General features: G+C 43.8%; 1 protein-coding gene across 1 annotated transcript in view; it reads right to left on the bottom strand.

The window, feature by feature from the left end:
• GOLGB1 (golgin B1) overlaps positions 1-21919 on the bottom strand; it is a 52297-nt gene that overhangs the window by 6552 nt on the left and 23826 nt on the right. The window contains exons 14-18 of the mRNA XM_075706590.1: positions 16402-21434; positions 13330-15280; positions 4600-4778; positions 3192-3357; positions 1939-2070 (exon numbers count right to left, since the gene is read on the bottom strand). Of these exons, the coding sequence (XP_075562705.1) occupies positions 1939-2070; positions 3192-3357; positions 4600-4778; positions 13330-15280; positions 16402-21434 (7461 nt within the window). The remainder of the gene's footprint in view (positions 1-1938; positions 2071-3191; positions 3358-4599; positions 4779-13329; positions 15281-16401; positions 21435-21919) is intronic.

The raw sequence follows: 21919 nt of genomic DNA, 5'->3' as shown, positions 1-21919 counted from the left end.
CTACAGACCTGTCAGCCTGACCTTGGTGCTGGGGAACGTTATGGAGCAGATAGTCTTGAGTGCCATCACACAGCACGTACAGGACAACCAGGTAATCAGGCCCAGTCAGCATGGGTTTTATGAAAGGCAGCTCCTGCTTGACTAACCTGATCTCCTTCTATGACAAGGTGACCCACTTAGCAGACGAGGGAAAGGCTATGGATGTTGTCTACCTACACGTTACTAAAGCCTCTGACACCGTTTCCCACAGCATTCTCCTCGAGAAACTGGCTGCTCATGGCTTGGCTGGGTGTACTGTTCACTGTAAAAAACTGGCTGGATGGCCAAGCCCAAAGAGTTGTGGCGAACGGAATTAAATCCAGCAGCGGCCGGTCACAAGTGGTGTTTCCCCAGGGCTCAGTACTGGGACCAGTTCTGTTTAATATCTTTATCAATGATCTGGATGAGGGGATCAAACGCAACCTCAGTAAGTCTGAAGACGACACCAAGTTTGGTGGGACTGTTGATCTGCTTGAGGGTAGAAAGCTCCAACAGAGGGATCCAGATAGGCTGGATTGATGGGCCGAGGCCAACTGTATGAGGATCAACAAGGCTCAGTGCCGGGTCCTGCACTTGGGTCACAACAACCCCATGCAACGCTACAGGCTTGGGGAAGAGTGGCTGGAAAGCTGCCAGGTGGAAAAGGACCTGGGGCTGTTGGTCGACAGCCAGCTGAATATGAGCTGACAGTATTGCCCAGTCAGCCAAGAAGGCCAACAGCATCCTGGCTTGTATCAGCAACAGTGTGGCCAGCAGGACTAGGGAAGCGATCGTGCCCCTGTACTCAGCACTGGTGAAGCCACACCTCAAATACAATGTTCAGTTTTGGGCTCCTGACTACAAGAAAGACATTGAGTTGCTGGAGCGTGTCCAAAGAAGGGCAGTGAAGCTGGTGAAGGGTCTAGAGCACAAGTCTTATGAGGAGCAGCTGAGGGAACTGGGGTTGTTTAGGCTGGAGAAAAGAAGGCTGAGGGGAGACCTTATCGCTCTCTACAACTATCTAAAAGGAGGTTGTAGTGAGGTGGGTGTCAGTCTCTTCTCCCAAGTAACAAGCGATAGAAGGAGAGGAAAGGGCCTCAAGTTGCGCCAGGGGAAGTTTAGATTCAATATTAGGAAAAATTTCTTCAGGGAAAGAGTTGTCAAGCATTGGAACAGGCTGCCCAGGGAAGTGGTTAAGTCACCATCCCTGGAGGTATTTAAAAGATGTGTAGTTGTGGCACTTAGGGACATGGCTTAGCAGTGGACTTGGCAGTGCTAGGTTAACAGTTGGACTCAGTAATCTTAAGGGTCTTTTCCAACATAAATAATTCTAAACTGGATAGAGAAATGGGAAGGAGTCCAGGAAAAGGCTGCTGAGATCATCGAGGGATTGGAGCACATGATGCATGTGAGAGCTGGGCTGCTTTAGCCTGCTAAAGAGGAGGCTAAAGGGTCATTTTACAATAGCTTACAATGAAATTAAAGGGAGTCATAAAGTAGACAGAGCCAAACTCTTTTTGATAATGGCAGAAAATATAATAAGGGGCCACAGCCACAGACTGTGGCTTGGAAGAGTCAGACTAAACATTACAAAAAACATTTACATTAAAAGCGTAGAGTAGAGCAGCATTGGACGAAGGCCCAGAGAGGTTCTGGAATCTCTATTCTTTCACCACTCAGCTAGGCAAAGTCATGGCTGACCTGATCGAATGTTGGTGACAGTGCTGCTTTGAGCAGCAGAAGGATGTACTAGATCATCTCCAGAAGTCTCTTCTAATATTTGTGATTTTGCATTACTTCACTAAATGCCCACAAGAACAGAAAGATTCATTCCTGCTCCCTGAGCCCTATTCAAGCCTACCCTCTTCCCCACATTCCTCATCCCAGACTCTGCAAGCAAGTATAAGATATAATCAGTACCTTGCTGTTTAACTGCTGAATTCTGAGCTCTTTTTGGTGCAGTTCTTTCAGGCTGTCACTTAGCTGGGCCTGGAGATGTTTTGTCTCTGTTTCTAGGCTTGAAAAGTCCCCTCTCAAAACTTCTGAAGAAATCTGCCAGGGAAAGAACAATGAAAAATATACTGCACCTGTGACAACCCACTCATATCAGTCCTCTCTGTTTAGTATTCCAAGGTCAAAGCCCAAAATTATTCCTAGGCCTGGAACTTGATCTGTTCAAGCAAAACAGCAAATGGGGAATAAACAGAAATATCCTAAAAGCCATCTGAAAATCCAAACAATTAGGAAAGATCACTGAACTTGCACATATGATGGGTCCTTCTCAAAAGCTGTCTTAAAGCTGTCTACAATACAGGAAGGGAAAAAAAGCGTATGAATGAGGATAAGAAAAACAAACAAAAAAACCAAAGCAATGTTCACACTGCTCTCATTCAACACAGACTAAAAGGTTAGCATTGAAGCATTCTCCTGGAGAGCATCACATGCACATTGTTCTAGCTTTTTCTTTGCATATATGCACGTGTGTGTCAAAGGGTTAAGGGGAGATTTCCTCCCTCCTCCACTGACACGAAAGCTTCTCACTGGAGTCACTGTGGGCAGGAGAGTTCTTTCCTTACTCATAATGGTATTGTACATGCAGCAGGCAAGCGTCCTTCCCTAGACCAACCAAAATATTCAGCATATTCCACTCCACTGTTAGGAGTGATACAGGGGAAAGAAGGCAGAAAGTACAATGTTCAACACTCAGCTTTTCTGGGCTTGAGTCAGGATTGTAGATCCCTGTCATGGTAAAAACAGCAATAAAAATTCAATAAGAAACTTAAAAATTAGAATGTGACATTAAAAGGAGAACTACAGCGGAAGATCTTTGATTCAAACACAGTATAAGAGGCAATTCTAAAATAGCCAGAAAGACCTGAGAAGTTCCATACTGCTTAGAAGGACCTAAGGTGCCTAGGAGCCCCTGTCTCTCTCACTACCTTTCTTGAAACATTAGGAACCATGAACTAAGGGAAGAGCACATATGGGTATGCCAGAGATTTCTAAAGGTTTTCAATGATCCAAGTTGGATTGTTGGTGTAGTCCTTGGAGGCCACGCAACAAAATCCGACACTGCAGTCTGTACGAGCTCAATACAAGCAACACATGCTACTTTGGCTGAATTTCAAGCCTCACATTTCCATGCAATAAAGAATCTGTGTATTTCCACCCACCTTCGTTTGGTACTGCTCCTCTACGATTTGAGACTTGCTGAGGGGCAATCTCATTTCTTGCATGATCCTTTGTAAATGGCTTAGTTGCTTGTCTTTTTCTGCTATAACCATCAGGTACTGCTCCTTTATGCTGCTGTTCTGCTTTTCCCAGGTAGCTTTCTCTTGTCTGCCCAGTACGACACAAAGGAAATTACCAGGAAGTTACCAGTATCACTTATGATATCCAGGTATCCAGCTCAGAATGAGGTGAGGATGATTCTATTTGCTATCATTACCCCATGCCAGAAAAGAAATTTTATAAATAAACCAAAACAAAACAACCCACTTAAGTACAGGAACCTTAAAAGCAGGTTTAAGGAAGTATTCTGTATTTGGCTCAACGCTGCAGATTGTTCAATGCTTACACTTTTGGTGTTCCTGGACATTGGTTTGATCTTGCTGTACAGAGAGTTTTGTCAAGCAAGTCATTGACAATACCACTTGTCATCATAATATTAATCACTGCCTCAGTCAAATATGCACCAGAACCATAGCATTGATCCCAACGTGCAAACTTGAGGCCTTAGCTTCATTTACACTGTAGAAGTTAGACAGGAAATAAATCTCTTTTTCTTTTATCAGGAGATAAATAAAATTTGTAAGCTGCTTCAAACTTTATGAGATCTGAAGTGTTAGTTTGAGGGTCAGACTGAGGACAGGGGGAGTGGGAAGGAGCACTGTAAGTTTTTATATCACTTTGGACAAAGATAAGCCATACATCTTTCCACAAAAAAACTCCACCTATTTCACTTCAGGTTCAGTCATTCTTAGATGGATCTCTGAAGTACCTAAAAGGATTTTTTCCCCATTTTTAGAACAAGATATTTGTCTGACTAGTTTTAGTCCAGCTGGAGATGACAGTTTACTAGACTTGAATTACAGACTTTTTTAAAAATAGAAGACATAAAGCAAGTGAAACAAAGGATTAGACAGTCATACAAAATAAGTATTTTCTAAACAATTATATCAGTGGGATAATAAAGGGTGTTCATCATCAGCTTGCAATGGAGAGTTCTGTAATTATATACATAAGCTCCAATACAAGAAACAGCCTAAGTTTCCTCTCAAACAGATGATATTGGCCACCAGTGATGAAGGAAATAAAAATTACAAGGTCATCGATCTATTTCACACAGGCATTTCCTTCCAACATATTGGGCTGTAATCCTTCACCCTAAGTCTGAGGCAAAAGCTGAACAAGGGAAACATGTGCCCACTGCTGAACAGGGCAAAGTGATTTAGTAACAGCTGACATGGGTAAGGCTGAGGTTCTCAGTGCTTTCTTTGCCTTCTGCCCACAGTTGCTCTTTGAATGAAAGAAATGGCACATTTGCATCTCTGAGACAGTGAGAAGACAGACAATTCTCACCTAAACTGCTGGAGCTCCTGCTGGTAGAAAACACATTCTTGCTTCAGCTGTTCTTGGAGACGCTGCTGTTTATCTGCATCTTGCTGATATTCCTGCAGTCGTGCTTTTAAACGAGAATTTTCAGCTGATTCTACCCCGACTAGTATGTATTGCTGCTGCAGATTCTTCAGCTCTCTTACCTTTAATGGGAAATACCAGAGTGTGTGACAACTGAGCAAGCAGCTAGGTTTACTACTTACAAATGTTGAAGAGCATTTCTCACTGTGACATCTGGAGGAAAAAAAGTCACATTCAGATGACAGAGACACTAGAAACTGAATAAGTGATTACAGCAGTCTGGTAAAAACTGCTGAGAAAAAAAACCTCAGAGAATTCTATTGTTAATGAGAGTAGTGAGTTTTGAGACCTTCCATGAAGATCTGACATACATTAACAAAAAGACCTTGGACTATGATATTAATTCCCTTAATCAGAGGAAGACAAAGTGAGACAGAAAGACCCGGTTAAGAATAACTCCTGAAATTGGTATTTACTGTAAACCAGGGAACTGAGGAACTAAAATCTTTTTGACAGTCTACTCAGACTGTAGTTAGAGATAAGTTGTCATTACACATCCATCACTTCAATCAGTTTTCGAAGACTCGAAGACCAGAAGATGTGACTGACTCTGGAGACAGGGAAGTACTTAATGAGTCAGGAGATCCCTCTACTAAGGATGTATCTTAGTATTAGCAGTGCTACACAGATATGCAAGTTCAACAAAAGAGCAGTAGAGGAGACATAAATCTACAAATAACTGAGATATAAAATGGACAAGAAGGAAGATGTGTTTAAGACAGTACCACAAAGTCTATTGTGACTTAACAGAAGGGAAAACTAAGACAGACTAAGTGATGGTGGAAAATGATTGTAAAAGTCTGTTATCTGACCAGCAACTAGAACTCTGAAACTCGCTGAACCGCATTGTGCCAGAGAATATACAAACACAGACACATTAAGTATGCAAGCAAGGATGTCAAAATGAAGCTGCAATGCCTTGTACCTGTCTTGACAATCAGCTGCCAAGAAGAGAAACAGACCCAAGTCTTTGCTCTAGTGTCTAGAAATCTAAGACAAATCAAATACATGAGCTTCCATGGATGTGGACTAAGCAGGTTAACGGGGAACCCATATCTTATTTCTATGATTCCATATGTCCTGGTTTCGGCTGGGATAGAGTTAATTTTCTTCCTAACAGCAGGCATAGTGCTGTGTTTTGGATTTAGTAGGAGAAGAATGTTGATAACAGGCTGATGTTTGTAGTTGTTGCTGAGCACTGCTTATGCTAGTCAAGGACTTTTTCAGCTTCCCATGCTCTGCCAGGCGCACAAGAAACTGGGAGGGGGCACAGCCAGAATAGTTGATCCAAACTGACCAAAGGGCTATTCCATACCATATGACGTCATGCTCAGTATATAAACTGGGGGGGGTTGGCCGGGGAGCAGCGATCGCTGCTCGGGAACTGTCTGGGTATCGGTCGGCGGGTGGTGAGCAATTGCATTGTGCATCACTTGCTTCGTGTATCATTATTATTATTATCATTATTATACTGTTACTATTAGCATTACTATTTTACTTTATTTCAATTATTAAACTGTTCTTATCTCAGCCCAGGAGTGTTTCTCACTCTTACTCCTCCAATTCTCTCCCCCATCCCATCGGGGTAGGGGGAGTGAGCGAGCGGCTGCGTGGTGCTTAGTTGCTGGCTGGGGCTAAACCACGACAGTCCTTTTTGGCGCCCAACGTGGGGCTTGAGATAACAACAGATTAATCAGAGTGTATTAAGGAGTCTGTTAACAGTTGCCGATCACGATATTAGTTCTTCTGATCTGCACCATGTTCTTTTTTTTGCAGCACGCGTTAAAGCTTGCTGTCAGTTTGTGTAGTGTGCTATGCTCTGCAGTGATTCATGATCTTTTGCTTGGGAGGCTCCTTATCAAAACCCTGACCTTGAGCATTCTTTGGTATTTGGGTTTCATACAGAAGTCACTACTGTACTTCGGGTACTACCTCATAGAGAGAGTTAGCAATTATACTTCTTACTCTGAGAGGCTTGTTGTGGAGGAAATACAGAATGGCACCTTTGCTGCTTTCTTCTATGATGTTTCCTCCTTCATTACAACAACTTTCCTGTATCTTGAACACCCCTGGGCAGTTAAGATACTTCTATTGATAATTCTTGGGAATGTTGTTTCCATTTTGATAAAGGTCAGTAAGCAGTTTAAAAATACCATCCAGAGATCTACCCCAAGGCTGGATAGTTATGAGTGGCAGGGTGTGTGGGATCGTATGCGCAAGTACCTAGGGCAGTGGGGACCTCCAGTGTTTTGGAACTTCACCCCTGAACAAGTGCAGAATCCTGAAGAATTAGTAAAGTATTTGGAAGAAGTATGTTGTCACCCTGGTAGCTCCAGAGAGACACAAATCATTGCAACATGCTGGGGACTGGCCCATGCCTATCGAGCCGTGGTCAACGCTAATCAGTACCCTCAAAAGAAAGAGAAGGTCTCTGGACCTGATAACAAAACAACAAGCACTGTGGCTACTCAAACCCCCACTACAGGCCCTGCGGCTACTCCAACCCCCACTACAGGCCTTGCAGCTACTCAAACCCCTGCCCCAGGCACTGTGGCTACTCCAGCCACAGCCATGAGCACTGCGGCTACTCAAACCCCAGTGACAGACACTGTGGCTAAACCAGAGAACCAACCTGCGCCGGTATCAGTTGCCCCTATACAGAAGAAAAAATACACGAGGAAATCAGTTCGTTTAGTAAGGGATGAAGATGAACCAGGGCCATCACGAGAACCAGAGGAGGAAGAACCCATAAATGAGATGGTGACCACCCGATCCCTATCCCTGAGTGAGCTGCGAGATATGCGAAAAGATTTTGGTCGTCATCCAGGCGAGCACATCATCACCTGGCTGCTCCGATGCTGGGATAACGGGGCCAGTAGCCTGGATTTAGAGGGTAGGGAAGCCAAGCAGCTGGGATCCCTTTCCAGGGAAGGGGGCATTGACAAAGCAATTGGAAAAGGGGCAAAACCGCTCAGCCTCTGGAGGCGACTTCTGTCAAGCGTGAAGGAAAGGTATCCCTTCAAGGAGGATGTTTTATACCGCCCAAGCAAATGGACCACCGTAGAGAAAGGTATCCAGTACCTGAGGGAATTAGGCGTGCTGGAGGTGATTTACAGTGACCTGAATGATGAGCGGTTAACCAAAGACCCAGATGAAGTCAGGTGCACACAATCCATGTGGCGGAAGGTGGTACGGAGCGCACCAGCATCGTATTCCAACTCGTTGGCAATACTAGCCTGGAAAGACGACGAGGCACCAACGGTGGATGAAGTGGCTAGACAACTCCGGGACTACGAAGAAAAGCTCTCTTCCTCCCTACGGGCCTGTGTCTCGGCTGTGGAAAAACTGTCTGAAAAAATATGCCAAGAGTTCCAACAACTCAGAGAGGATCTGTCCTACTCCCCACCTGCACGGACCAGTGTCTCAGCCATTAGGAGTCAACGTCCCTATGCTCAAGAGAGAGGATATAGAGGATACACACCACGGGGCACCCTGTGGTTTTACCTGCGTGATTATGGAGAGGACATGAGAAAGTGGGATGGAAAACCCACCTCAACCTTAGAGGCACGGGTGCGTGAATTGCAAGGAAAAACTATTAGAAAAGGCGGTTCTCCCAGGAAAATTGCAGCTCCAGTTTCCAGTGAGCAGTTCCCGAGACAGAGTAAGAGGGCTAATTTTACTTCCGACCTTGATCAGGGAACTTTTGATTCACATTTACAGGAAGTGAACAGCGAATACTGTGACCAGTGTTAGAGGGGCCCTGCCTCCAGCCAGGTGGAGGAAAGGGACAACCGGGTTTACTGGACTGTGTGGATTCGATGGCCTGGAACGTCAGACCCACAGGAGTATAAGGCTCTAGTGGACACTGGTGCACAGTGCACGCTAATGCCATCAAACTATAGAGGGGCAGAACCCATTTGTATTTCTGGAGTGACAGGGGGATCCCAACAGCTCACTGTACTGGAAGCTGAAGTGAGCCTAACTGGGAATGAGTGGCAAAAGCACCCCATTGTGACTGGCCCAGATGCTCCGTGCATCCTTGGCATAGACTACCTCAGGAGAGGGTATTTCAAGGACCCAAAAGGGTACCGGTGGGCTTTTGGTATAGCTGCTTTGGAGACAGAGGAAATTAAACAGTTGTCCACCTTGCCCGGTCTCTCAGAGGACCCTTCAATTGTAGGGTTGCTGAAGGTTGAGGAACAACAGGTGCCGATTGCTACCACAACTGTGCACAGGCGGCAATATCGCACCAACCGAGACTCCCTGATTCCCATCCATAACCTGATTCGTCGACTGGAGAGCCAGGGAGTGATCAGCAAGACTCGCTCACCCTTTAACAGTCCCATATGGCCAGTGCGAAAGTCTAATGGGGAGTGGAGACTAACAGTGGACTATCGTGGCCTGAACGAAGTTACACCGCCGCTGAGTGCTGCCGTGCCAGACATGCTAGAACTTCAATATGAACTGGAGTCAAAGGCAGCTAAGTGGTATGCCACAATTGATATTGCTAATGCATTTTTCTCCATCCCTTTGGCAGCAGAGTGCAGACCCCAGTTTGCTTTTACCTGGAGGGGTGTTCAGTACACCTGGAACCGACTGCCCCAGGGGTGGAAGCACAGCCCCACCATTTGCCATGAACTGATCCAGACAGCACTGGAACAGGGTGAAGCTCCAGAACATCTGCAGTACATTGATGACATCATTGTGTGGGGCAATACAGCAGAAGAAGTTTTTGAGAAGGGAAAGAAAATAGTCCAAATCCTTCTGAAGGCTGGTTTTGCCATAAAACAGAGTAAGGTCAAGGGGCCTGCACAGGAGATCCAGTTTTTAGGAATAAAATGGCAAGATGGACGTCGTCAGATCCCAATGGATGTGATCAACAAAATAACAGCTATGTCCCCACCAACTAGCAAAAAGGAAACACAAGCTTTCTTAGGCGTTGTGGGGTTTTGGAGAATGCATATTCCAAATTACAGCCAGATCGTAAGCCCTCTCTATCAAGTGACCCGGAAGAAGAACGAATTCAAATGGGGCCCTGAGCAACAACAAGCCTTTGAACAAATTAAACGTGAGATAGTTCATGCAGTAGCCCTTGGGCCAGTCCGGGCAGGGCAGGATATTAAAAATGTGCTCTACACCGCAGCCGGGGAGAATGGCCCTACCTGGAGCCTCTGGCAGAAAGCACCAGGGGAGACTCGAGGTCGACCCCTAGGGTTTTGGAGTCGGGGATACAGAGGATCCGAAGCCCGCTACACTCCAACTGAGAAAGAGATACTGGCAGCATATGAAGGGGTTCGAGCTGCTTCAGAAGTGGTTGGTACTGAAGCACAGCTCCTGCTGGCACCCCGACTGCCGGTGTTGGGCTGGATGTTCAAAGGGAGGGTCCCCTCTACACATCATGCAACTGATGCTACATGGAGTAAGTGGGTTGCATTGATCACACAACGGGCTCGAATAGGAAACCCCAGTCGCCCAGGAATCCTGGAAGTGATCATGGACTGGCCAGAAGGAAAAAACATTAGAATATCACCAGAGGAGGAGGTGACACGTGCTGAAGAGGCCCCACTGTATAATAAATTGCCAGAAAATGAAAAGCAATATGCCCTGTTCACTGATGGGTCCTGTCGTCTTGTGGGAAAGCATCGGAGGTGGAAAGCTGCTGTATGGAGTCCTATACGACAAGTCGCAGAAACTGCTGAAGGAGAAGGGGAGTCGAGTCAGTTTGCAGAGGTGAAAGCCATCCAGCTGGCTTTAGATATTGCTGAAAGAGAAAAGTGGCCAGTCCTTTATCTCTATACTGACTCATGGATGGTGGCAAATGCCCTGTGGGGGTGGCTGCAGCAATGGAAGCAGAGCAACTGGCAGCGCAGAGGCAAACCAATCTGGGCTGCCGCATTGTGGCAAGATATTGCTGCCCGGGTAGAGAACCTGGTTGTAAAAGTTCGTCATGTAGATGCTCATGTACCTAAGAGTCGGGCCACTGAAGAACATCAAAACAACCAGCAAGTAGATCAGGCTGCTAAGATTGAAGTGGCTCAGGTGGATTTGGACTGGCAACATAAGGGTGAATTATTTATAGCTCGGTGGGCCCATGATGCCTCAGGCCATCAAGGAAGGGATGCAACGTATAAATGGGCTCGTGATCGAGGGGTGGACTTAACTATGGACAGTATTGCACAGGTTATTCATGAGTGTGAAACATGCGCTGCAATCAAGCAAGCCAAGCAGTTCAAGCCCCTTGGGTATAGTGAACGATGGCTAAAATATAAATATGGGGAGGCCTGGCAGATTGATTACATCACGCTCCCACAGACCCGCCAGGGCAAGCGCTATGTGCTCACCATGGTGGAAGCAACCACTGGATGGCTGGAAACATATCCCGTGCCCCATGCCACCGCCCGGAACACCATCCTGGGCCTTGAAAAGCAAGTCCTGTGGCGACATGGCACCCCAGAAAGAATTGAGTCAGACAACGGGACTCATTTCCGAAACAACCTCATAGACACCTGGGCCAAAGAGCACGGCATTGAGTGGGTATATCACATCCCTTACCATGCACCAGCCTCCGGGAAAATTGAGCGATACAATGGATTGTTAAAGACTACCCTGAGAGCAATGGGTGGTGGGACGTTTAAACATTGGGATACGCATTTAGCAAAAGCCACCTGGTTAGTCAACAGCAGGGGATCTGCCAATCGAGCTGGCCCTGCCCAATCAAAACTTTTACGTACTGTAGAAGGAGATAAAGTTCCTGTAGTGCACATGAAAAATATGCTGGGGAAGACAGTCTGGGTTACTTCCCCCTCTGGCAAAGGCAAACCCATTCGTGGGATTGCTTTTGCTCAAGGACCTGGGTGCACTTGGTGGGTGATGCGAAAGGATGGGGAAGCCCAATGTGTACCTCAAGGGAATCTGATTTTGGGTGAAAATAGCCAATGAACTGAATTGTATAATATTAATTGCTTTATAATACTGTATGTTATCTCTTAACTATATGTTATCTCTTAACTGCATGTTAATATAATAATATAGTAGGTTAATATTAAGTATATAATACTATATATTATGATTGCTATATGCCGCATCAATGGTATTGCAGTAAGAATTGCCCAGCCTAAGGAAAATGAACTTTGATGAAACCATGTTGGAATGAGAACTGACTTCAGCATGCAACAGTCCAACACTGCACACCACCTGTCCTGCTCTGAAAGACTGTGATGACAGATGGAACCCAAAGTCATGGGCTAAATGAACTCAATGGACATTTTAGAGGGATGGGCCATAGACGAAGGGAATGATATCTGTGTGTATATCAAGATAGGGAAAGGGGTGGTGATTAATTGGAACACATTGGAAAGGGGAGGGCCTGTGCATGACGTAGATGGTATAGAATAAGGGGTGGATACTGTCCTGGTTTCGGCTGGGATAGAGTTAATTTTCTTCCTAACAGCAGGCATAGTGCTGTGTTTTGGATTTAGTAGGAGAAGAATGTTGATAACAGGCTGATGTTTGTAGTTGTTGCTGAGTACTGCTTATGCTAGTCAAGGACTTTTTCAGCTTCCCATGCTCTGCCAGGCGCACAAGAAACTGGGAGGGGGCACAGCCAGAATAGTTGATCCAAACTGACCAAAGGGCTATTCCATACCATATGACGTCATGCTCAGTATATAAACTGGGGGGGGTTGGCCGGGGAGCAGCGATCGCTGCTCGGGAACTGTCTGGGTATCGGTCGGCGGGTGGTGAGCAATTGCATTGTGCATCACTTGCTTCGTGTATCATTATTATTATTATCATTATTATACTGTTACTATTAGCATTACTATTTTACTTTATTTCAATTATTAAACTGTTCTTATCTCAGCCCAGGAGTGTTTCTCACTCTTACTCCTCCAATTCTCTCCCCCATCCCATCGGGGTAGGGGGAGTGAGCGAGCGGCTGCGTGGTGCTTAGTTGCTGGCTGGGGCTAAACCACGACACCATATTTTAAATCAAGCTAACAAGAGAAACCACCCCGCAAAGTTAACAATGAAATCACAGCTTTCATATGTCAGAGAAGATAACATAGATGGCACATACTAAATCCATGGGATCTGATGGAGCATGCCCACAAGTGCTAAAGTCACTGGAGGGCAACTCAATTACCTTTGAAAGGTCATGGTGACTGGGAGAGGTTCCTGAAGACTGGAAGAAAGCAAATGTCTATCTACAAGAAGGGCAAGAAGGAGGAACTGGGGAACTGCAGGCTAGTCAGCCTCATCTTCATCCCTGAGAAGGTGATGGAGCAACTAATTCTGGAAACCATTACTTCCAGATACATGAAAAAACAGATTGCCCAGAGAAGTTGTGGAATATCCATCAGTGGAGATATTCAAAATCTGACTGGACACTGTCTTGGGCAACCTATTCCAGCTGACCTTGTTTGAGCAGGGGGGTTGGACTAGAAGATCTCCAGAAGTCCCTTCCAACCTCACCTATTCTGTGATTCTGTGAAGACAATGATCTGTGTTTCACATTGCAAATACCAGATCTATGCGTGCTGATTTTTAAGATCTGAAGATCCAAATCTCCTATGGGGCTTTAAGTAAGAGCAGGAAGAGAGAACAAGGACTTACTACTCTGTCTCTGTCATTCTGCAAGGAGGACAGTGCCTTCTTAAGACTCTGCACTTCTGAAGGAGTGGTGGAAGTGCTCCCTTCTGCTTGTTGCTTTACTTCTTCGATCTTACATGTTTTGCCCAGTTCATTCAGCAGACGGTCTCGCTCATTCTGCAGGCTTGCCATAGCCTTGGAGAAAGATTTGACTTGGTTGGAAGAGCCTTCCAGTTCCGAAGACAAATGCAGAAGCTCATCATCTTTGGCTCTGAGCTTCTGATTAAGTTTCTCAATCTGGGCCAAGAGACCTCTTTCATCAGTGGCTTTCTGCAGTTCTGTCAGCTCAGACTTCACTGTATCTCGGTCCCTGGCAGTAGAATATTGCTCCTTTTGTAGCTGAACCATCTGTTTCTGAAGATTCTGCACTAGACTCTTTTGTTCCTCTAAGTCTGCAGAGTATTTCTGTTTCAAAACATGAAGTTCTTCATTGGCCTGGTCCCGGCTATCCTGAAGAGAGCTCATGGACTTCCCAAACGACTGAATTTGAGCTCTGAGATCTTTGTTTTCATCTGTGACTGCCAGAAATTTCTGTTCCATTTCCATCAAGTCCCGTGCCAACTCTGCTACTCTCTCTTCTGCTGTTTCTGTTTCATTCCTCATTACCCCTGCATCATGATGTAGGTGCTTCAATTCCTTTCGAAGCCTGTCCTCAGCCTCTCCCACTCTCTTGGCTGCATCCCTTTGAACACATACTAGTTCCCCTTCAAGTTCTGTTATCCTTTTCTGTGAGAGGGAAAGCTTATGACTCAGTTCTTGTGTCTCTTCTTCTTGGGCCTTCAGTTGTGCTTGACACTCCATGACAGGACCCCCCTCACGTAATGCTGTCATCTCACTCTGCACCCGAGACAGAGAGGATGTAAGGGTTTCAATCTCTTGAGACATACTGACTTTATCCTCTCTCAAGGCCTCCATGCACTTCCTAAGATCATCCTGAGTATGCTCGGACTCTTTCAGCTGTGTTTCTATGATTGCCTTCTCCTTTTCCAGAGTTTGGATCCGCTGAAGCTGTGTTTTGAGAAGTTGTTTCTGTTGGGAGTCCTTTATTGAAATCACTTGGTTCAGGTCTTCTCTATATCGCACCAACTCTGCATTCAGCTTGGCATTCTCAGAGTTGAGGTCATCCATCCGGCTATGAAAACCTCTGATTTCTTCCTTGAGCTTATTATTTTCAGCAGCAGCCTCTTGAATTAGCTGGTCTTTTTCCAAGATTATAACAAGATGACGTTCCTCAAGTTGCTTGTAGTCTCTCAGTATGCGGTCTCTGTCATCTTGCAAAGATGACATGGACTTGGTGAAGGAGTCCAGTTGTGCCTTCTGCTGCTTACTTTCTTCTCTGCTTACCTTCATCTTTTCGGTGAGATGATCAAGTTTGTCAAGAAATTTGTTCTTCTCATTTTCCAAGGCTTTTTTATCTTCTTTCTCCTTACTTAGTCTATGCTCCAACTCTTTCATCTCTTCAGAATGTTGCTGCTGTAATTCAGATAGAGCAGCCATAACTGCTTCTTCCTTAGCAGACAGCAAACTAATGATCTTTTGATCCTTGGCACTAGTTTCTTCATGCAGTTTATTTGTTAGGTCCTTGGAAGCTTGCAGATCAGCCTCAAGCTGTTCACAGCTGAATTTAAAATTCTGGATACTGGTCTCTTGGTGTTTGACTATACTGCCCAGCTCTTCTCTGACCAATTCACATTTGGTAAAGGAACTCTGTAAGTCAGCAAGCTGATCTCTGAGGCTGCAGATTTCTGACTCCAGTTTCTGCTGTTCATTCTGAGACTTCCTGTACAGTTTCTGAGACCCTTCAAGCTGAGTCAAAAGCTCCTTTTTTTCCTCCTGCAACATTTCACATGTCTTTTGATGATGCTGAATCTCCTTCCTGGATTCAGACTCCCAGTCTTTCTTGTTGCGTTCCAGCCTGAAAACAGAGAAGGGAAAGTCAGTCCCAAATCAATCAAGTATCTCAGTATCCAAAACCACAGTAATAGTTTTAATTGATTATACTAATTTAGAAAAGCCACAAAATCAGTTTTACTTTAAGAAAGCAAGCTGGAAATATCCAGATGATTAGTTTTCCCTCAATTTAAAATTCAAGGCATCTTTTAAAGTTCTGACTGCAGTACTGTCTGAAGGGGCTGGTGCTGGGGAATATTTTTTAAAAGTTGTCCAGTGAGATAAATCTTTATGTTAATATTGAAAAAATGGAGGAGGTTAAACACTGAATGTTATCACCTCCTTTTCATTAAAATGCTTCTTTCTCTCAACCATTGTAGCTAACAAAAAAACCCCAAACCAACCAAACAAACAAAAAAAATCAATGAAATCGCTGTTCTCATATGCTTGATGCTCATTTCACATTCCAGCATGCAAAGATACAGCATTTTGATTACAAACTTTATAAAACAATTTTACTCATGTAAGAACAGTTTGGGTTTGAATTTTGGAAATTCCCAGATGTACATTTTGGTATGTTTCCATAGCTCCATCTTTCCCTCAAAATCTATTTTGGGATTAAACTGGAATGATGTATCCCAGTGCTCTCTTGACATGCCAAGTTTAATCTCTGAATGCAATAACTCTATGCAAAAGAATCTATTTCAAATTTCAGATTAATAAAGACTCTAGATAGTACTCAGATGGCTACTGCTTGTCACAGAGAATAGGTTTAACATGGGTACCCTAACCATGAGAAGAAGGAATATTTTTGCAGTGTTAATCTCCTTGTATCCTTGTGCAGACAACAAATACATAGTAACTCCCTACAACATAACTCCAAACCTCTTTTCCATCCAAGCATAAGTGATCCAGGAGATAAGCCTTATTATATTTATGGCTTTATTAGGAGTACTAATTTTGGTCTCCATCTTAGGCATTCATTAGTTTTGCCAATCACATGTCACATTTAGCATATTTACATACTCAAAATTCTTTCTTTCTGGTATACTGCAACAGGAAAGGGGAATCCTACCTCACCTATGGCTGCTGCCTTGTCAAAAGGAAATATAAGAATACCAGCTGAGTTATTATCACCTTCTTTACCTGGATATATGAGCCTGAAGTTCTTCCACATGTATGGTCATCTGCTTCATCTGGTCCTTTAGCACAACACAAGTTTCCTCTTTTGAACGTATTTCTTCCTCCTTCTTTTGAATAGATTCAGTGAATTTCTTCTCCCATGTTTTTGATTCACCTATGACTCTATCCCTGTCATCCTGAAGGGAAGACATACTCCTGGTGAAGGCTGCAAGCTGGGCTAGTGTTTTGTTTAGGTTGCCTTCCAATTGCTTGGCTTCTTGATCCTTTGTTTTCAAGCAGTCTTGAAGATCACCAACAGTTGTTTCCATACAGTCTTTCTCCCTCTGCAAAGTTGCCAGCTTTTCTTCCATGTTTTTAATTTCCTTTGAGTGCTTGTCTTTTTCCTGTTCCAGTCTTCTCTCAAAGTCCTCATCTTTTTTCTTCATTTGAATTTTAATATTCTCTTTGCTTGCCTGCAACTCTTCTTTCACTTTGACACTCTCTGCTAGAACCCTTGCTGCCTCACTCTGAGTGTCATCCAATACTACTCTGCAGAGAGCAAGCTCTGCTTGGGCTTTCTTGGTGTCTTCAATTGCTTTAGCTAAAGTCTCTTTGGCTGTTTCTACCTCTTTCTGAGACTCACTCTGCAGAAATTCCAGAGCTTTAACAGTTCTTTCTAAACTACTGTTCTTTTCCTGGCTTTTAATACAGTCCTTCTGCAGCTGCTTAATCTCCTGCTGTTTCTGTCTGAGCAGTTCCTGAAGCTCCTTTACATGTGTGCTGCTGTCTCCCCTCCAACTGCATTTTAGCTTTTCTGCAAATTCCTTTTGCTTTTCTGAACTTGCTTTACTTTTCTCCTTTGCCATCTGACATTTCTCCTCCTCCAGTTCATGCATCATTCTCTGCAAACTCTGAAGCTCATGTTTCAGTTGCTCATTTTTGATCTGGAGGTCTGTTGCATCTTGCTGATAGTTTCCAATACTCCCATTAAGTTCTGCCAGCTGATTCATGAGCCCTTCTTCCAAATCATCCTTCTCAGCCACTAGTGTGTCCTTCAGTTCTGTCATTCTGATGAGATCATCTTTGGTTTTTTGGACTGTTTGTTCCATCTTCGCTACTGTGTCCTGAAGAGCACTCAATTCATGGACTTTCTCTTCCATTTGGGTCTCTAAATCCCTCTTCTCACCTGCTAAAGTCTCAACACACATGCGGATGTCACCCAGCTGTTGCTCTGAAGCCCTCCTATTATCTTCTAGTTCTGTGATCCGCTCTGTGAGTTCAGCTATCTGCTGCATGTAGGTACAAAGATCTTCACAAGGGCTACTACCTTCAAATGCTTTTTGTTCCAGCTCTGCAGTAGGAGACTCTGGTCTAAAGCTTATGTCCACTTGATTTTCAGTCTTCTCCATTGGTGGTGGTGTTGCAACTGCCTGATTTGTTTCTTCCCCTTCCCTTGTTGTCTTCTGAGCAACATACTTGTCTACCAGTTCTCTGCTTTCCTTCAGCTTAGATTCTGTTAACTCCAAACAACACTTTAAGCCTGTGATCTCCTGATTAAGAGACTCCTTTTCAGCCATTACTGTCTCAAGCTGAATAGAAAGAGACTGGCAATCCCTCCTAGAGCTCTCCAAATCTTCTTTCAGGTTAGTATTTGTAAAGACATCTCCAGTCCTGTGTAGGTCTCCATCTGTAAAATGCACCTCTGCTCTAAGCTTCTCATTCTCCTCCTCTAGTTCCAGGATCTTTTGTTGCTTTGATTTTGCAAATTTCCTCATTTTCTCTTTCATTCCATCAATTTCCTGTCCAGCTTCCTGTAGCTGCTTATCTGTTTCCTCTTTTTTTGCTTCAACACTTTTCAGCTTAATGAAAATTTCCTGCTTTTCCTGCCTAACAGTTTCCAAAACACGCTGAATCCGTTCAGCCTCATTACTCACATTCTCATATGACTGCAGGAGAGTTTCATATTCTTTCTGAAGCTCCCTGTATTTCTCATGCCACTCAGAACTCTCAGTGGCTTGAAAGCATTTCAAGGATTCCATCTCCTTCTCCAGCTTCTCCTTCTCTAGAACAACTCTATCTAGCGTAAATGTCAGGTTTTTACAGCATCCATCAAGATTCTGGTTTTCTGTAAGTACTTTATCAACTTCTGCAATAAGTTTTTCTCGCTCTTCAGTGAGGCCCACTAACTTTTCTGTTAAAGTATCTGTTTCTTTAACATGGCCACATATTTGGCTTTCCATATTTGTCAACTTGACACAAAGATTTTCAATAGTAGTTTTAGCATTAGCCAGCTCCTCTTTTAGAGATTTGCTCTCATTTAGTGCCTCTTTTCTAGAGATAAGTGCAGCTTGCAACTTCCTCTGCATTTGATTCTTTTGTTTAGCTGCTTCTGCACCGTCATCTTGCTTCTCCTGAATTTCAAGCAACTCTGTTTGTAGCCGCTTGCTTTGTTCCTCATGTACCTGAGCTTGAGTTTCCAACTGACTACATAGTCTCTTGACTGAATCCTCTTTTTCCAGCAACTGTGCCTGCACATTATCGAGAGCTTCACTTTTCTCCCTTAACTGCAAAATAAGAAATTCCATTTCTTCATCCTTTCGGTGCATAAGTGTTTTCAGGTCTTCCAGACTGCCCTCTCTAGAAATTTTTGCTTGACTCTCCTCCAATTCTGTCTGAAGACTCGCTGCCTTAGCTTCAGCTTGGTCAGAGGTTCTTTTCAGCCCTTCTATCTCCCGAAACAACTGTGCTATGTGCTCTTGCAAATGAAAGACTAATTCTGATTTGCAAGCAAGTTCACTTTGCATATGGCTAACGCTATATTGCAATTCCTCTTTCTCCATCTGCAATTTTTCAAGTTTTTTCTTAAACTCTTCCCCAGAAACATCTGCAACTTGTACAAGCTTGTTGTTTGTTGTATTTTCTGCTTCCATGCAGAACCCACCTTGATTCTCAAGAACACTCTCTGTTGATCCTTTCTGTTCTTGGAGTTGTCTGAGCTGAGCTTGGATGCTCTCCTTCTCTTTGCTTTGCTTATCAAATTGTTCTTGTAGGATGTTGTAATCATCTTTCTGCTGTTTCAGCTGTTCTCTGTGATGCCTGTCTTTTTCTTGAGCCTTTTTTATAGTGTCTTTGCGAGATATCAGGGCTTCCTGAAGTTTTTTTTGAAGTTGTTCTTTTTCTTGTTCAAGAGTTGAAATCCTCTCTTTCAGAGCAGACTTTTGGTTTTCTTCAGGATTTGTAGCTGCTGAACTATTTTTTTCATTTTCTTCACAATCTTTTGGGCTTTTATTGGTTTCAGTTACTTTGTCAGCAATTGTCTGACTCTCCATGATTTCATCTTTAATCGAAACGTTTGTCTTACCTTGCAAGCTTCGCCTCATTTCCTCAATCACTGCCTGTAATTGTGCTTCAGTAGTTTCTTTATCCAGCAGGGCCTTTCGGATGCTCTGCAACTCAGATTCCTTTTCAGACAGCAGTTGAATTAGATACTCCTCGCTGGGCTGGCTTTCAAGATTCACTTCTCTGCTTATCATGCTTGTCGTATTTTCTTCCCCTTCAGCTTCTTGAGCCACTGAAGTTTCTGATTCATGTTCTCTTCTCAGTTGTACTAGTTCATTCTCCAATTTGCTAACCTTCTTCAGGAGCTCCTTCCTGTTAACAAGTGCTGCTTGCAGCTTCCGCTTTACTTGCTCGTTTTCTTTTTTCAGAAGTTCAAGTTTATTTACTGATACCTCACTTTCTTTACATGCTGCCTGTGTCTCATACTGCTGCTCAGATGCCCCACATTTCAGACATGTATCTTTTGCTTGTATGTTTTGGTCTTTTTCTTCCTGGGCTTTTAATAATAGACTGGTTTGCTCTTTAAGACTCTTAAGCTCATTTGCTAGAGAAAATTTCTCTTCATTCAGCAGGACCATTTTCTCAGACATGCTGACACTGATCTCTGTCATCTGTTGGTCTTTCTCCAGCAAGGTTTGTTGCAGGCTCTCTATAGACCTGGCATGTTCAGCAACAAGCTGCTCCAGGCTTGCTGCTTCGCATCCCTTTGTGGCTAAGTTTTGGGAAAGCTCTTCTACCTCAGCTGTATTCTTCCTCAAAAGTTGTTCTAGATCAAGTACTTCACATTCCTTCTTCTCGATCTGACTTCTCAGATCTTTTAGTTGCATGTCCTGGTCAGAAAGCTGAAGTTGTGCTTCATCCAAGTCCTTTTGCAAAGCTTCAATTTTCATCTCCTTGGATTTAAATTCATTTTTAAGGCTCTGGATTTGTTCTCTCAGAAGACTGCTTTGACTGTCTGACAGTCTCTGCTTTTCTGAAAGAGCTAGATTTTCCTCAAGTTGCTTCACTTGCTCTTTCAGTTCTGTTATGGTAGAAAGTTCCTTCATCTGACACAAAAGCTGATCTCGTTCTTCAGTCAAAACACAAAACGCACTGTCAGAATCTTCTATTTTTTTTCTGTATTCCTCAGCCAACTGGTTTAGCCTATTTATTTCTGCACCTTTTTTTCCTAGATCTTTCTCATAGGATTCTTCTGATTTCTGCAGAATTATTTGCAGTTCTGTAATTTGGTTTTGTAACTTTATCAGTTCTTGAGATTGAGAGGTGCCAGGCTCTGGATCTGCTGTAGAGACTTCTTGCATTGCCTCCATCTCCCCTCTGCAGGGAACAGTGCTCTCCTGGGGCACTTCTTGAAGACCGATTCTGTTTTCCTGAAGCACATCAATTTGCTGCATTTCTATTTCTCTCAGTAAAGAGCTGCTGCCCAACTCATTTTGTGTATCTGAAGCCTTTTGCTCTTCCCTCTCAAGAAAACATATCTGGGAATTATCTTCCAGCTGGTTAGCTGCTTCTCCTGTTTGGATACCTGTAGAAGTTTGGCCATTTGGGCCCTTAAGCTGCCTTTTCAGAAAAGTTATTTCTTCTTGGGCTTCTTTCAGTTCCAGCAGCAAAACTGACAGCTCTTTCTGTTTCTCTGCAGCAAGATATTCTAGAATTCCAGGTGGACAACCTTCCTCAGTAAACTGCTCACTTCCATTGGGAAAGTCATCTGTTCTTGCCTAAAAGGAAATAATAGGTTTCAATTTTCCTTTGAATCTTATGGAAGGGCCACCTTTGGAAGTATCTGCTTTCCACATTTTGTAGTTCAAGGATACCCTTTCTTGAGGTGACTACTGCAGTAAATAGTAGCCTCACTAGTAACAGGAGGACTCCTCAGGTCATTGCTGTTCATTTCAGTTTCTGAAGTTGCAACATGAAAGATTCTAACTTTAGGATTAGACCATAAATGTAACTTCCTATTCCCTTATTTCCCATTCTCTCTTGATTACAAGACAGTATGATTCTGAAGTGTTTCGGTGCTCCTGTGATTCTCACAAGCTCTCCAGTGTACTTATCCAGCCACATTTTCCTGGCATTCCTCTCTGAATGAGGAGGTTTTGTCCCCTACTCTATCTGTCCATTTAACATGGCAAAGAAACAGTGTAGAAGCCCATATTCCAGTCTGTGTCCATCTCCAAAGTGAGAGCACTAGACAAAGCATCTC

Source organism: Pelecanus crispus, chromosome 1 (assembly GCF_030463565.1).
Source record: "Pelecanus crispus isolate bPelCri1 chromosome 1, bPelCri1.pri, whole genome shotgun sequence".
Lineage (NCBI taxonomy): Eukaryota > Metazoa > Chordata > Aves > Pelecaniformes > Pelecanidae > Pelecanus > Pelecanus crispus.
This window is presented reverse-complemented; position numbering and strand designations above follow the sequence as displayed.